The 16,195-nt window shown below is 39.3% G+C and overlaps 1 protein-coding gene across 1 annotated transcript in view; it reads left to right on the top strand.

Annotated features, from left to right (window-relative positions):
* ZYG11B (zyg-11 family member B, cell cycle regulator) overlaps positions 1-16,195 on the top strand; it is a 90,956-nt gene that overhangs the window by 31,114 nt on the left and 43,647 nt on the right. Inside the window, exons 3-5 of the mRNA XM_058717365.1 lie at positions 2,034-2,788; positions 11,435-11,575; positions 14,729-14,905. Of these exons, the coding sequence (XP_058573348.1) occupies positions 2,034-2,788; positions 11,435-11,575; positions 14,729-14,905 (1,073 nt within the window). The remainder of the gene's footprint in view (positions 1-2,033; positions 2,789-11,434; positions 11,576-14,728; positions 14,906-16,195) is intronic.

Raw genomic sequence — 16,195 nt, 5'->3', positions numbered from 1 at the left:
TCCCCTGAAATAGAATTGAGGTGGTTTAAGACTGTCTCTAGAATGGCACTGCTCAAAGAAATACAACATAAGCCACAAATGTGAGTCATATATGAAATTAAAAAAAAAAATTAAACATTTATTCCTTTTTGAGAACAGAGAGAGACAGAGTGAGAGTAGGGGAGGGGCAGAGAGAGAGGGAGACACAGAATCTGAAGCAAGCTCCAGGCTCTGAGATGTCAGCACAGAGCCAATGTGGGGCTCGAACTCACAAACCGTGAGATCATGACATGAGCCAAAGTCGGACACTTGACCTACTGAGCCACCCAGGCACCCCATGAAATTTTAAATTTACAAGTGACCATGTTTAAAAAGTAGAAACATGAAACTAATTCATATTTTTATTCGATCTCATATATCCAAAATAACATTTCAGCATATAGTCAGTAAGAAAATTATTAGTGAGATATTTTTCATCTTTTGTACTATATCTTCAAAATCTAGTGTGTATTTTACACTTACAGCATCCCTCAGTTTGGACTATCTGCATGTCAAGTGCTCAATAACTGTGTGTGCTAAGTAGCTACTGTATTGGACAGCACAGTAATTCCACAATAATGGAATTCTTTTTTTTTAAGTTTATTTATTTTGAGAAAGAGAGTGGGAGAAGGGCAGAGAGAGAGAAAGGGAGAGAGAGAATCCCAAGCAGGTTCCATGCTACCAGCGCAGAGCTCAGTGTAGGGCTCCATCTCACAAACTTGTGAGATCATGACCTGAGCTGAGATCAAGGTTAACTCTCAACTTACTGAGCCACCCAGGTGCCCCTGTAATTCTTAATATATAGTCATTTTTGTCCGCTGTGACAGGTAAAGGTTTTCCTTGAGTTTAACTCTTTAACCATAAATAAGTCTGCAAAATCCACTAGAAGGCAGTGCTCCCTTAAAAGAAAAAAACAAAAACAAAAAAACTTTCGTTCTAATTTAAGGGTGACAGGCTGACCGCCCAAGTTCTATCTTTAGTATGAGTCTGCTGAAGTACCACTTAGAGTTTTTCCCTTGACTCCAGGCTATTTATTTACCTTGTCCCAACTATTCACTTACCTCAGACTATTCTTAGGCCACCTTATATTGGCATGGCCATTATTTCTTTCACAGTAAATGTTGTTTAATTGATTCATGATATTGTTGAGATAGATGTGGTTCCAAAGCATCATATACTTCTGGCACTATTAAGATCAGGTAGATCTCTAAGGGAGTTTAAAAAGTTGCTGTATCCACTTTGAAATCATCTGACGGAAAGGGGTTATAACCTTTAGATACTTTTAATAAAATTTCAGATCTAGCCAGTGGTTCAATGAATTATAGACATGCATGTGGTAAATATATGTGTGTATATATATGTTTGTATGTATAATAATGTGTTATAGTGAAATTGAAGAATAAACTCATAATGTAGTGGTAACAAATTAATCCCCCAGATTGAATAGCTTAACACAAAATTTATTTATACTTCACTTATGGTACATAAATGGTGCAAGTACATGGAGGGTTCCTCTCCATGGTTGCCCTTGGATCCAGGCTGATGGAGACTCCACTCTCAGAAAACTATACTGTCTAGAACTTGAAGATTCCTCATTTGTCATGCAGGAAAAGATAACATGGGAAATCATGCACTGACTCTCGGGTCTTTCAGCCTAAAGCCCATTGGCCAGAACTAGGCACATGGCCCCATCTAACGCTAAGGGTGGGCTGGAAAATGTAGTTCTCTCTGTGTCCAAGAAGGCAAGTAGAACCAGATTTTAGTGAATATCTGTAATACCTACCACAGTCCTGATTCTGCCACTTGCTAGCTCTCTGATCTTGGAAAGCCACTTTTCTGAGCCCCAGTTTACTCATCTATAAGTTGTAGATAATATTTTTATCTTGTGGAATTGTTAACATATATTAAATGAAATACTGTTACATGGATGTGCTTTGGAAATTTAAAGTATGCTGGAAATTTTAGCAATTCTTTAATCATTTTTTGAAATTAAGTGCTGCTTGTTTTTTTTCCAGGTCTACTGAATGATGGAACTGTAGGTATTTTCAGGGGCAACCAGATGCGCTTAAAGCGAGCTTGCATTCGCAAAGCCAAGATCTCTGCCGTTGCTTTCCGGAAAGCCTTCTGCCACCACAAGTTAGTGGAACTTGATGCCACAGGTGTGAATGCTGACATCACAATTACAGACATCATCAGCGGGCTTGGCAGTAACAAATGGATCCAGCAAAATCTCCAGTGCCTAGTGCTGAACTCATTAACTCTCTCCCTCGAAGATCCTTATGAGCGGTGCTTCAGCCGGCTTTCTGGCCTTCGAGCATTAAGCATCACTAACGTTCTCTTTTATAATGAAGACCTGGCTGAAGTTGCCTCGTTGCCAAGATTAGAGAGCCTGGATATTTCTAACACCTCGATCACAGACATCACAGCTTTGCTGGCCTGCAAAGACCGACTCAAGTCTCTAACCATGCACCACTTGAAATGTTTAAAAATGACAACTACCCAGATATTGGATGTTGTTCGGGAACTGAAACATCTGAATCATCTTGATATTTCAGATGATAAACAGTTTACATCAGACATAGCTCTTCGCTTACTAGAACAAAAGGACATCCTACCCAACCTTGTCTCACTAGATGTTTCTGGGAGAAAGCATGTGACAGATAAAGCTGTTGAAGCCTTTATACAACAACGGCCCAGCATGCAGTTTGTAGGTTTGCTGGCCACTGATGCAGGTTACTCTGAATTCCTCACCGGCGAAGGACATTTGAAGGTTAGACTTTAAAAATGTATTATTTTGTCAGGCTGACCAATGTCTTAGTTTGCATAAAACTCCACTAAGATGAATGTCTAACAATATATGGAACATGTTTGTGAAAGAGGGCATTGTGTAGTGGAAAGGCCTTGCTTTAGAGTGAGAGAGTTGCGATAAAAATCCTAGCTTACTTGCTTCATGACTCAGAGCAAGCTATGGATGTAACTTTTTGGGTTTCCATTTCTTTATTTGTAAAGCAGATATTCTTACAGAATTCTTCTGAAAATTAATAGTCATATATGTAAAGTGCAAGTCCTAGTAGGCCCTGGATAAATGATCATTTTCATGCTGGTAATGTTTAGATATTTTGAACCACTGAAACATACCATTTCTAATGGGTTTCTTTAAAAAACTCTTTGTTGAATTGGTATCCATTGGGAAGTCAAGTTCTCCAAGGAGATCTTTACTGTAGAAATGGTGGAATTTTGCTTTTCTTAAGGTTTTTCATGCCTAATAGTTTAAATTCATCTGCTTGGTACAGCTTGGGATTGAAAGATGAAAAAGATACAGGATCTGCCTCCAAGGAGCTAAGTCTGACAGGAATGGTGATGGTACAATCCTCAACAACTGTAAAGCCAAGGATCAGTGTAATTGCTGTAAGAGTAGGAGAAATTTCTTCTAGCTGGAGAATCTGGGACTTGATGGAAAAAATAGTATCTGAGTCAGACCTTGAAGGATAGAATAATGGCAAGTTTAAGAAAAACTAATATTTTTCTCATATACACTGTATCCTCTAAATGCTTTACATTGATAGGTATTAGCTCCCCCTACCCCCATTTTATAGATGAGAAACAGACTCATAGAAATTACATTATTTTATAGTTAGTTAGAACCAACAACTGGATTTATGTTTAATTCCAGAGCCCCATTTTTTCCCCCTACTGCCAACACTACTTAAGCAGAAGCATCTTTTGATCCCACCTGGAGCAGAGTCAGGGATGGCCTAGAAGCGGATACTGTGACCCAAATGGCAAGGTATCTTTTTTGAGTAACCAGCATTGACTCAAAAAAGGAGAAGGAAAAGTTAGTTGTAAGCATCTTATGAACATCTCAGTTCTTAAATTATTTGTAAATTTAGACCTTAAAAAATAGAATGTAAAAAATGAATTTTATTCATTCAATGTTTATGTGCCTCCGTGCACTAGGCACTGTGCTGGACATGGGGATTTGATGGTGAGACCAGACTGATGTGATCTTGCCCTCATGGAGCTTGTAATTTAGTGAGGGAGTCAGACAATCAAATATCATATGCCAACAGTGTGTGTGTGCTTTAAGTATATATACACACACATACACATTTAAATACATGTTTAAATATATATCACGTACATATATATATTTTTATATATACTATATATACACACACATATATATGCTTTAAACTTTATTGTGCTAAGAATCTGGAAGATACACAGTATTATGTATGAGAATGTTCAACAAACTTGATTTAATTTAGGCTTCTGTAAAGAATTAAAAAAAATTTTTTTTAATGTTTATTTTTGAGTGACAGAGAGACAGAGTGCAAGCAGGAGAGGGACAAGAGAGAGAGGGAGTCAAAGAATCTGAATCAGGCTCCAGGCTCTGAGCTGGCAGCACAGAGCCTGACATGGAGCTTGAACCCACGAACTATGAGATCAAGACCTGAGCTGAAGTCAGATGCTTAACCAACTGAGCCACCCAGGTGCCCCTTCTCTAAAGTTTGTTTATTTATTTTGAGAGAGAGAGAGGGGGAAGGAGGGAGGGAGGGTGGGAGAGAGAGAGAGAGAGAGAGAGAGAGAGAGAGAAAGCGGGGGAAGGGCAGCGAGAGGAGAGAATCCCAAGTAAGCTCCAAACGGTCAGCACAGAGCCCAATGTGGGGCTTAAACTCATGAACTGTGAGATCATGACCTGAACCAAAATCAAGTATTGGATGTTTAACTGACTGAGCCACCCAGGTACTCCGAGTAGGTGTAAATCTTAAGGATGAGTACGTTGGTAGAGGACATTCTAGACAGAATAATATATGTAAATATATGTAATAGGAAGGAGCATGGTACATCCAAGGTACTAAAGAAGGCCGCTGTAGCTAGAACGCAACAGTAGAAAGTCATAAAGCAATGAGATAAGGCTGGAGAAGTAGGCATCAGGGCCAGACTTGGAAAGATCGCATAAGCCAGGTTCAGGGCAACAAGAAGTGTGAGGACCTTACTTAACAACTTGTTATGGAACAAGACAGATGTTTAGCACAGGGCTTGTTGATGAAGGAAATATAAAAATGTAAATTACTATTGTAATGTTACAAATTGCTGCCTAGCAAATTGGCCTGATAGTAAAGAATGGCAAAAATTAGAAGAGAAGAAATCCCTGTGTGCTGAGAATTGAGGTAGAATTTCCCAGAAAAGGTGAGCTTGACCTGTGTCCTAAAGGATGGAAGGAATGTGTTCCTGGTACATTAAGCTAAATAATATTCTCAAGGCAAAAATCCTACCAGAGGATCTGGTGTGATACCAGAGCAGTAAAATTTTTGCTAATTCTTTTTAAAAACCAACAGACTCTTCAGTGAATTAGCCGAAGTCACAAAATTGAGGCTAGTAGGACATCTGTATTCCATAATGCCTCTGTGAAAACAAGTTTGATTTCACAAACAGAACGGTTATTGCTTTGAAATCTTGGCCATATGAAGCACCTACTTTATTTGCTATTATTGTCTAGTTTCTACCTCTGTAAACATTGAAGCAGTGATTCTCAACCTGGACTACAATTAAAATCATCTGGAGTATAATTATGTGAGGTGATGGATATGTTAACCAACCTTATCATGGTAATCATTTCACAGTATATACATGTATTAAACGATCATGTTGTGCACCTTAAACTTATACAGTGATATATATCAATTATATCTTGATAAAGCTGGAAAAAAAATTTAAGTTTTGTTTATTTAAGTAATCTACACCCAATGTGGGGCTCAAACTCACAACCCTGAGATCAAGAGTCGCTTGCTACTCTGACTGTGACAGCCAGGCAACCCTGGAAAAAATTTTTGATTAAAAGAAATCACTTGTAGAGCTTTAACAATTAAATCAGAACCACAGGGAAGTGGGGCTCAGGCATCAGTATTTTTTTAAAGCTCCCATGGTGATTGCAATATACAGCTAAAGTTGAGAATCGTTTTAAAATAATTTTTTTTTTTAAAAAAAGGAGATCATGGGGTGGGGGGCGCCTGGCTGGGTTAATTGGGAGAGCATGCAACTCTTGATCTCAGGGTCATGAGGCCTAGCCCCACATTGGGTGTAGAGATTATTTTAAAAAAAGAAACATACTTAAAGAGATCATTGGAACTTTTGCCCTTTATTCAACTATATTCAAAAATTGATGTTCCTTTGAAGTTATTTGCTTACTAATTTGAGAACTGAAAAATAGTCATGTTAAGGAAGGAGAGCAGAGATTACCAAATCTCTTTTTTAAAAACAGTCCAGTGTAGGGGCGCACCTGGGTGGCTCAGTCTATTAAGCGTCCAACTCTTGGTTTCGGCTCAGGTCATGATCTCACGGGTTCTTGAGTACAAGCCCTGTGTCAGGCTCCGTGCTGACAGGGCAGAGCCTGCTTGGGATTCTCTCTCTCCCTCTTTCTCTTCCCCTCCCCTACTTGCACTGTCTCTGTCTCTCTCAAAATAAATTAAAAAGACTTAAATTTTTTTAAAAATCGCCCAGTTTAGCAAAGTTGATGAAAAACTTGTCTGAAATGATTGTCTTAGTAGTGTGATGCTTTAAATTAGTTGAGGTTGGCTTTTTGGCTTTACGTGCCTCGGTTTTTTAGGCCACACTAAAGAATGTAAGAAATAGAAACACTGTGACTCTCCAGTATTCCTTATAAGGCATTATGTGGTACTCTGAGTTGGTGGTTATAAGAACAAGTGGTTTGTTTATCACACTTTCATGTATATTACTTAGTTGGATTTCTTGACTCTCTGAGAGAGGTATTATTGCCCTCAGTGAGAGGGAATGGCTTTAAGGGTTACAACCAACTGATACTAGAGTCTGCCTTTGTGTTGGACTATTTGATGCCAAAGGACATGTGTCCTTTCCACTACATCTCATTGTCTGTATTTGAGAATCTTAAGTACTTTCCTACTTACCATAGAATTTCTGTCGTCAGTATTTCCCCACCAAATTTGCTCTCCTGTCACCATCAGCTTCCTGAATCTTCCATTTTTCCACAACTACCATCTTTTCTTTTCTTTTTTTTCTTTTCTTTTCTCTTCTCTTCTCTTCTCTTCTCTTCTCTTCTCTTCTCTTCTCTTCTCTTCTCTTCTCTTCTCTTCTCTTCTCTTCTTAGAAAGAAAGCATGAATGGGGAAGAGGGACAAAGGGTGAAAGACAGAATCTTAAGCAGACTCCACATGCATGGAGCCTGACATGGGGCTTGATCTCACAACCGTGGGATCATGACGTGAGCTGAAATCAAGAGTTGGACACTCAACCAACTAAGCCACCCAGGTGCCCCTCCACACCTAGGATTTGTTGGCCATCTCATTCCCAGACTTTGGGGTAATCTAGCATGCTGTGGTTTCCAGTCCCTGAGAATCACTGGAAATGTGCTAAATCCAATATTAGTTCTTAGTCTTTATCTTATTTGATCTAAGGTGGTATTTGTCACAGTTGATGTTATGCTCCTTTTTTTTTTTAATGTTTATTTTTTGAGAGAGAGAGAGACAGAGAGACAGAATGTGAATGGGGGAGGGGCAGAGAGAGAGAGAGAGAGAGAGAGAGAGAGGGAGACACAGAATCCGAAGCAAGCTCCAGACTCTGGGCTGTCAGCACAGAGCCCGACGTGGGGCTCGAACCCACAAACCGCAAGATCATGACCTGAGCCAAAGTCAGACGCTTAACTGACTGAGCCACCCAGGAGCCCCTGATGTTATCCTCCTTGAAATACTTATTTTTACTCAGCTTCCTGGGTATCACTCTTGTCTTGTTTTTATAAAAAACTCTTCTTCCTCTCCCAGGTCTCTAAATATTGGAGTGTTCCTTTTCTTGGTCCTTAAATCTATATGCTAAACTTCTCCCTTGAACTAAGACCCCTATATTGAACTGTAATAATCAACATTCAGTGAAGATCTGTATAAGTTTTTAGGCAGAAGAGTTGATCCATTTCAAAAAACGTTTACTAAGTACTTTTATTTATTTATTTATTTATTTATTTATTAATTAAAAACCCCAAACAGCTCTTTATATGTACTGGGAAGGACTGATCTCAAAAGTATATTGCTAAGTGAAAAACACACAGTTTTGAATAGAGCATACAGGAAGCAACTTATGTAATAACAAGTACAGGCACATGTATGTATATGTTTGTAATGGGTTGAATGTGTCATCCCCAAAATTCATATATTGAAACCTTAATCCCATTGCGGTGGTATTTGGAGGTGGGGCCTTTGGGAGGTAATTAGGCCATGGGGGTAGAGCCCTCATAAATGGGAATAGTGCCCTTATTTAAGGCTGGAGAGCTAGCTAGCCCTCCTTCTACCATATGAAGATATCAGAAGTCTGTAATCTGTAACTCAGAAAAGGGCCTTCACAAGAATCTAACTATGCTGGCACCTCGATCTTGTACCTCCAGGCTCCAGAACTTGGTAATTTTTTTTTTTTTTTAATTTTTTTTTTTTCAACGTTTTTTATTTATTTTTGGGACAGAGAGAGACAGAGCATGAACGGGGGAGGGGCAGAGAGAGAGGGAGACACAGAATCAGAAACAGGCTCCAGGCTCCGAGCCATCAGCCCAGAGCCTGACGCGGGGCTCGAACTCACGGACCGCGAGATCGTGACCTGGCTGAAGTCGGACGCTTAACCGACTGCGCCACCCAGGCGCCCCATGTAATTTTTTTTTTTTTAATTAAGTTTATTTATTTTGAGAAAAAGAGAGGGGAAGGGGCAGAGAGAGAGGGAGAAAGAGAATCCCAAAATGAGATGAGGGGCTCTATCTCAAAGCCATGAAATCAATCATGACCTGAGCTGATATCAGGAGTCAGACACTTAATAGAGCCACCCAGGCACCCCTAGTTATTTATTTATTTATTTATTTATTTATTTATTTATTTATTTATTTATTTATTTTTAATGTTTATTTATTTTTTAGACAGAGAGAGAAAACAGAGGAGGGTTAAAGAGAGAGGGAGACAGAGGATCCAAAGCAGGCTCTGTACTGACAGCAGAGAGCCTGATGTCAACACGAGATCAAGACCTGAGCTGAAGTCAGACATTTAACCACTGAGTCACCAAGGCTCTCTGAACTTGGTAATTTTTTATACAGGAATCACTTTAGGTCATCTGCCATAATGAACCCCTTTCTCCCACAGCATCAATCTCCCCTCCTGGCGTTCTGGGCTGCCATTCTGGGCTGCCCGTGTTCTCTCAGTTGTAAATTCAGGAACAGCTTCAAAGACAGTCTCCTACTGAGTACTTTTTAAAGATGTCTGAGTTAGTGCCTCTGCCCTCAAGGAATTCTATTCTAGTGGAGAGGATACAGATAAATTTTAAAATAGCTTTAATTCAGTGTGGAAGATGCTATAATAGAGTTATATACAGAGTGCTATAAGAAAATTTTTCCTTAGGGGCTCCTGGTTGTCTTAGTCTGTTAAGTGTCCGGACTCTTGAAATCCACTCAAGTCATAATCTCACGGCTGTGAGATCAAGCCCCGCATCAGTCTCTGTGCTGACAACATGGAGCCTGCTTGGAATTCTCTTTCTCCCTTTCTCTCTGTCTCTCCCCTGCTTGCTTTCTCTCTCTCAAAATAAATAAACATTTAAGAACAAAAAAGGAAAGAAAAGGAAAATTTTCCTTAGAATATAAATTTTAATTTTACTCAGTATATTAAATATTAACAAGGCTTAATTTAGTGGTTGAGGACATTTTCTCTGTTTTAACCTGGGTGGCTCAGTCATTTAAATGTCTGACTCTTGATTTTGGCTCAGGTCATGGTCTCATGGTTGGTGAGATTGAGCTCCTGTCAGCCTGCTTGGGATTCTTGGTGTCCCTCTCTCTTTGCCCCCTGCCCCTCCCCCCCATCCCTGGCTTGCACTCTTGACAAACATACAAACACACACCTTAAATTAATTAATTAATTAATTTATTTGAGAAACTAATACATACAGATACTTGTTTTTTGTCATCTAGCATATGAACTTGACTTAACTGAAGATGCTTATAGTTTGAGGAGCCAGACTACTTGATTTGAAGGTTTATCACTGGCTAGAGAAGTATTGATCACTGAATAAAACATACATGCAGTGAAATTTGTTTAGAGTATTTAATTCCCAGTAACAAAAACTCTTTAATTTTACATTCAAAGATAACTTGAGGCTGTATTTCATATAGATATTAAAAAGTAGTTGAATCAACCAGATGTGAGTAAATCAAGTATTACTGAAATCATTGTTATACATTTTCTACATTTTCCTGCTTATAATCCTTTTTATTTCACATAATATTTTAATGTCTTTCTAAATCTAAGAAAATCTAAGAAAAAGTTTAGGATGATTAAAAAAGAACTGAACACTTAGAAATTTTTCATTATTCAATAACCATTTATATATGTGAGTACATAATTAAGACCAATATGTATGTGTGTATATTTTACATAGTTTAAAAAGAATTTGTAAAAAAACTTCCCTTGTTATTTCTACAGTCTTATAAATGCTTAATATGTGCTCTTATGTCAATTGGCACACATCTGTCCTGTAGTCTATCTTCCAACTTACAGAGATTAGCTCCTTGAATGACAGATAGAGGTTGTTTTTGCTTTTTTTTTTTTTTTTTTTTTTTTTTTACCTTAATGTGAATAAGACAGATGTCAAGACCATAAATAACAAATGTGTAGCTTAAGAAGGTGCAAATAAGGTGAACACACTTGAGGCCATTACTCAGGTTAATAAATAGAACTTTTCAGCTACCCTGAAGTTCTGTGTGCCCCATCTAGATCACTGCTCCCTCTTTCTCCACAAAAGTAACCTCTTTCCTGACTTGAATAATATGTCCTTGCTTTGTTTTTTCAATTTTTTAAATGTTTTATTCATTTTTTGAGAAAGAGAGAGAGTATGAATGGGGAATGCAGAAAGAAAGGGAGACACAGAATCTGAAGCAGGCTCCAGACTCTGTCAGCACAGACACCGATGCGGGGCTCGAACTCACAAACCGTGAGATCATGCTTTTTTAAATCTCTCTCAAAAATGAATAAACATTAAAAAAAAAATTAAAAGATCAGAGAAAAAAGGCCAGTGTAGCTTTAACATTGAGTTAGGGAAGTTAAGGGGTTACCTTAAGGGAGAGATAAGAATCTAATTACGTGGTAAGGCTTTATAAATAGTGTTAAATATCTTAGGATTTACTTTAGGTGCACTATAGAAAATCTTACCCAAAGGCTTATAGGGGGGTCTAAGCCTATCTAACATCTCTTTAGCATACGTCCACCTTCACAGGATGACTATCCTGGGTAGGTTGGAAAGTAATCATTCCCATTTGTTTCAGGCCTTACATAGTTATCCTGGGTGCCATCTATGCAAATGATGTTTGGAAAGTTAGAGGGTTGAAAAAATCCTAAAATCTAATCTTCTGGCTATGTTCAAAGGTGTCTGGAGAAGCCAATGAAACTCAGATTGCAGAAGCATTGAAGCGGTACAGTGAACGGGCATTCTTTGTCCGGGAAGCCCTATTTCACCTTTTTAGCCTGACTCATGTGATGGAAAAAACAAAGCCAGAAATTTTAAAGGTAAGAATAAGGAACATGAACATTTTGAAATTATCTCCCTTGATATAGATGATGGTTTTGTGAAGAAAATGGTGAAAATTTGCATTTAATCTTTGGATTTTGGGGGGTGGGGTGGGTAATGGGATTGATGATGTATGATTTTAATTTTTAGCCATAAATGAGAGAGAAAATAGTTGCATAAAGTTTTTGAAGTATTATAGTAGTCTCATTAAGCAACATCATTGCCTTCCACCTCATATTTACCTAAAACCAGTGACCAGTGTGATATTTTTTTTCACCATCTATAGTAGAAAATTGAATTATAACACTAGAATTACAATACTGCATTGTATTGCTTCCATATAGACTTTTTAAAGAAATACAATATTGGAATTCCATAAGGCATCTTTCCATGACACTTACTAACCACCTGTGCTTTCATAATTAATTCATGTTATTCCTCAATTAAAATCTTTTATTTTTAAAAAAATTTTTTTTTTTTAACGTTTATTTATTTTTGAGACAGAGAGAGACAGAGCATGAACGGGGGAGGGTCAGAGAGAGGGAGACACAGAATCTGAAACAGGCTCCAGGCTCCGAGCTGTCAGCACAGAGCCCGATGCGGGGCTCGAACTCACGGACCGTGAGATCATGACCTGAGCTGAAGTCGGCCGCTTAACCAACTGAGCCACCCAGGCGCCCCCTCAATTAAAATCTCTTAACAAGACAGCTTTTGAAGGCCAAGAAAGTATTTTTTTTTTTTAAGTAGGCTCCAGGCACAGTGTGTAGCCAAACTTGGGGCTTGATCCCATGACCGGGAGATCATAACCTGAGCTGAAATCAAGAGTCGTATGCTTGGGGCACCTGGGTGGCTCAGTCAGTTAAGTGTCCGACTTCGGCTCAGGTCATGATCTCACAGTTCATGAGTTTGAGCCCTGCGTCGGGCTGTATGCTGACAATTCGGAGCCTGGAGCCTGCTTCACATTCTGTGTCTCCCCCTCTCTGTCCCTTCCCTGCTCATGCTCTCTCTCTCTCTCTCTCTCTCTCTCTCAAAGAATAAATAAACATTAAAAAAAAAAAAAAGAGTTGGATGCTTAACTGACTGAGCCATCCAGGTGCCCCAAGAAAAGAAGATTCTTAATTTTAGTTGATAGCATAGGGCAGTGTTTGTTAGAATGTGGTCCTTTGGGGGCGCCTGGGTGGCTCAGTTGGTTAAGCGACCGACTTCGGCTTAGGTCATGATCTCACAGTTTGTGAGTTCGAGCCCCATGTCAGGCTCTGTGCTGACAGCTCAGAGCCTGGAGCCTACTTCAGATTCTGTGTCTCCCCATCTCTCTAACTCTCCCCTGCTCATGCTCTGTGTCTCTCTGTCTCTCAATAATAAATAAATGTTAAAAAAAAAAAAAAAAAAAAAAAAGAATGTGGTCCTTTGTCCACCAGAAGTCTGGAATATTGTTTATTTTATTTTTTATTTATTTATTTATTTATTTTTTTAATTTTTTTACATTTTATTTATTTTTGAGAAACAGAGTGAGACAAAGCATGAGCGGAGGATGGGGCAGAGAGAGAAGGAGACAGAATCTGAAGCAGGCTCCAGGCTCTGAGCAAGCAGTCAGCACAGAGCCTGATGCGGGGCTTGAACCCACAAACTGTGAGATCATGACCTGAGCCGAAGTCGGAGGCTCAACCGACTGAGCCACCCAGGCGCCCCTGGAATATTGTTTATTTTAAAAGCACATTTGTAAAAATAAAAACAAAAATTTTAAATAAAAAAATAATAAAAGTATATTTGTGAACCCCACTCCAAGAAATTTAGATTCAATAGGGCTGGATGAGGACAGGAATCTGCATTTTTATAATCCCCAAAGATAATTCTTATACACATTTGAAGCCAGGGAATATAGGACTGTATTATATATTTGATGCCTCATTTAGTGGGCACAATAATCCCAAGAGAAAAGTTTTATCTCTTATTTTACAGATTGTGTAACTGAGGGTCTGTGAGATTAAATAATGTAACAGTAAGTTAGTGGCAGAGCCAAAAATGACTTAACCAGCCAGTTATCTTAAATTTTGAGAATGGGGTGCTTAACATTTCAATCACTGAGATGCTATTATCCCCAACACCTGTCATCCCCTCCATATATACCAGAGGATATTGGTACTTGGTATATGAATTATCTTTTTTTGGTTTTGGTTACTATGAACCTGAGCAACAAAGGACCTCTAGTCCTCATCTAAAATACTTATTCATTGATTCAGGGAATGGTACAGAGAAATTTAAAAGAATATAGACAATTCTTTTAAGGAATTTGGCTGCAAAAGAGCGCAAAGGAAAAAGATGATAGTTAACCGAAGAAGGAGGTTTTTTTTTCTTTTTTAAGATGGGAGAAAAATAGCTTGTTTGTCCTATGCTAATATGAATGATCCACTACAGAATGAAAAATTGATATAGGAGAGGGAAGAAGAGCTGGAGCAATGTCCTTGAGTAAACAAGAAGGGAAAGATCTAGCATATAAGTGCAGGGCCTACTTTCAGAGATGAGCCCAAAAGATCCTCTATGGTAGTAGGCAGGAAGGCAGCATTTGGGTGTTTGTATACTGGTAAAGGGGATACATGTGGTAGTGAGAATCCGAAAGTCTTCTCTGAATGTTTTCATTTTCTCAGTGTAATTGGAAGCAAGGTCTTCAGCTGATAGTGAAGATTGGGAGGATTGAGGAGAGAGGAAAAGATGAGAAGTGGTTATCTAGGCCCAGAGGGAAGTGAATGGATTTTATGGTACTGTAACTTTAGCAGTGTCCTCAAGGAACTGAATGTCGGGATTTGAAAATGAAAAGTTTGCCACTTGTTTACTCTAAAGTCAGTAAAAATTTATTTAGTGCTCAGTGTATAATAGGCACTGTACTATGTCTGAGAAATACAAAGATGAGTTATCTGAATAGAGAAAACTCATTAGCCCAACAGAAAAATACCCCAACATGAACAACTTGATACCTTCCTGAACCAGGTAGGCAGGAACTACATGTTGATGAGTGACTACTATGCCCTAGGCTCTTTGCACTTGAGGATAAAAAAGATAAGACGTCATAGAAATTATCATAGATAACAAAGTAATGATGCTATGTTAAGAGGTTTTGTATTTATACTGTAAATAAAAACTAATTTTTTTTCCAGCTTGTGGTTACTGGGATGAGAAACCACCCTATGAATTTGCCAGTACAACTTGCTGCAAGCGCCTGTGTATTTAACTTAACTAAGCAAGATCTTGCTGCAGGAATGCCTGTCCGACTGCTGGCCGATGTGACCCATTTGCTGCTCAAAGCCATGGAACATTTTCCCAATCACCAGCAGGTAAGCATGTGGGAATTCCTAATCAAGTAGTCCTTTTAGTATCCCCTACCCTCCTCCTTATCTCCATAAAGTTCAATTTAGTAGACCAAGACTAGAATTTCAAATGCCTTTACAGGCTGTAAAGTAATAAATTTATGGTATGACTGAGTGTAGGACAACAGAAAAGTAGAAAACTAAAGAGTGCATTCCCTGCCTAAAAGTATTTAAATCCAAATGTTGAGGGAAATAGTGCAAACCATAAAAAAACACATCTTCCACCTCAATCTTGAGTTTGTGATAATTTCAGCAAACAGCCATAGCCTATTTGTTCTGGGCCAGGCACTATCAAGTACTGGGATACAGAAACGAATAAGACGTGGATATTCTGTTTCTAGCAGTATGGTAGACTACATAACCTGTTCTGTCCTCAGGATGAAAACTAAAAATGTTGCTTGAATTATACTAAAAAAATTTTTTTAATTTAATTTGGGAGAGAGAGAGCATATGTGCATATATGCAGGGGGAGGGCAGGGTGAGAGGGGAGGGAATCATAAGCAGGCTTCACTCCCATTAGCACGCAGGACTCAGTGTCATGAATCATGAGATCATGACGAGCTGAAATCAACAGTCAGATGCTCAACCAAATGAGCCACCCAGGTACCCTTATATTTTTAATTAAAATTTAGCAGGCAGTTGATAAATTAATAAAAAATACTCAGAGGTTGGGGTGCCTGAGTGGCTCAGTCAGTTGAGTGTCTGACTTTGGCTCAGGTCATGATCTCACAGTTCGTGAGTTCAAGCCCCACATCAGGCTCACTGCAGTCAGCGCAGAGCCCATTGTGGATCCTCTGTCTCCCTCTCTCTCTGCCCCTCCTCTGTTCATGCTACCTCTCTATCTCTGTCAAAAATAAGTAAAGATTGGGGCGCTTGGGTGGCTCAGTCGGTTAAGTGTCTGACTTCGGCTCAGGTCATGATCTCGCGGTCCGTGAGTTCGAGCCCCGCGTCGGGCTCTGTGCTGACAGCTCAGAGCCTGGAGCCTGCTTCAGATTCTGTGTCTCCCTCTCTCTCTGACCCTCCCCCGTTCATGCTCTGTCTCTCTCTGTCTCAAAAATAAATAAACGTGGGGCACCTGGGTGGCGCAGTCGGTTGAGCGTCCGACTTCAGCCAGGTCATGATCTCGCGGTCCGTGAGTTCGAGCCCCACGTCAGGCTCTGGGCTGATGGCTCGGAGCCTGGAGCCTGTTTCCGATTCTGTGTCTCCCTCTCTCTCTGCCCCTCCCCCGTTCATGCTCTGTCTCTCTCTGTCCCAAAA

The sequence above is a fragment of the Neofelis nebulosa genome, chromosome 2 (genome assembly GCF_028018385.1).
Source record: "Neofelis nebulosa isolate mNeoNeb1 chromosome 2, mNeoNeb1.pri, whole genome shotgun sequence".
Taxonomy (NCBI): Eukaryota; Metazoa; Chordata; class Mammalia; order Carnivora; family Felidae; genus Neofelis; species Neofelis nebulosa.
Note: the sequence above shows the minus strand (reverse complement) of the source record. Positions and strands in the feature narration are given on the sequence as shown.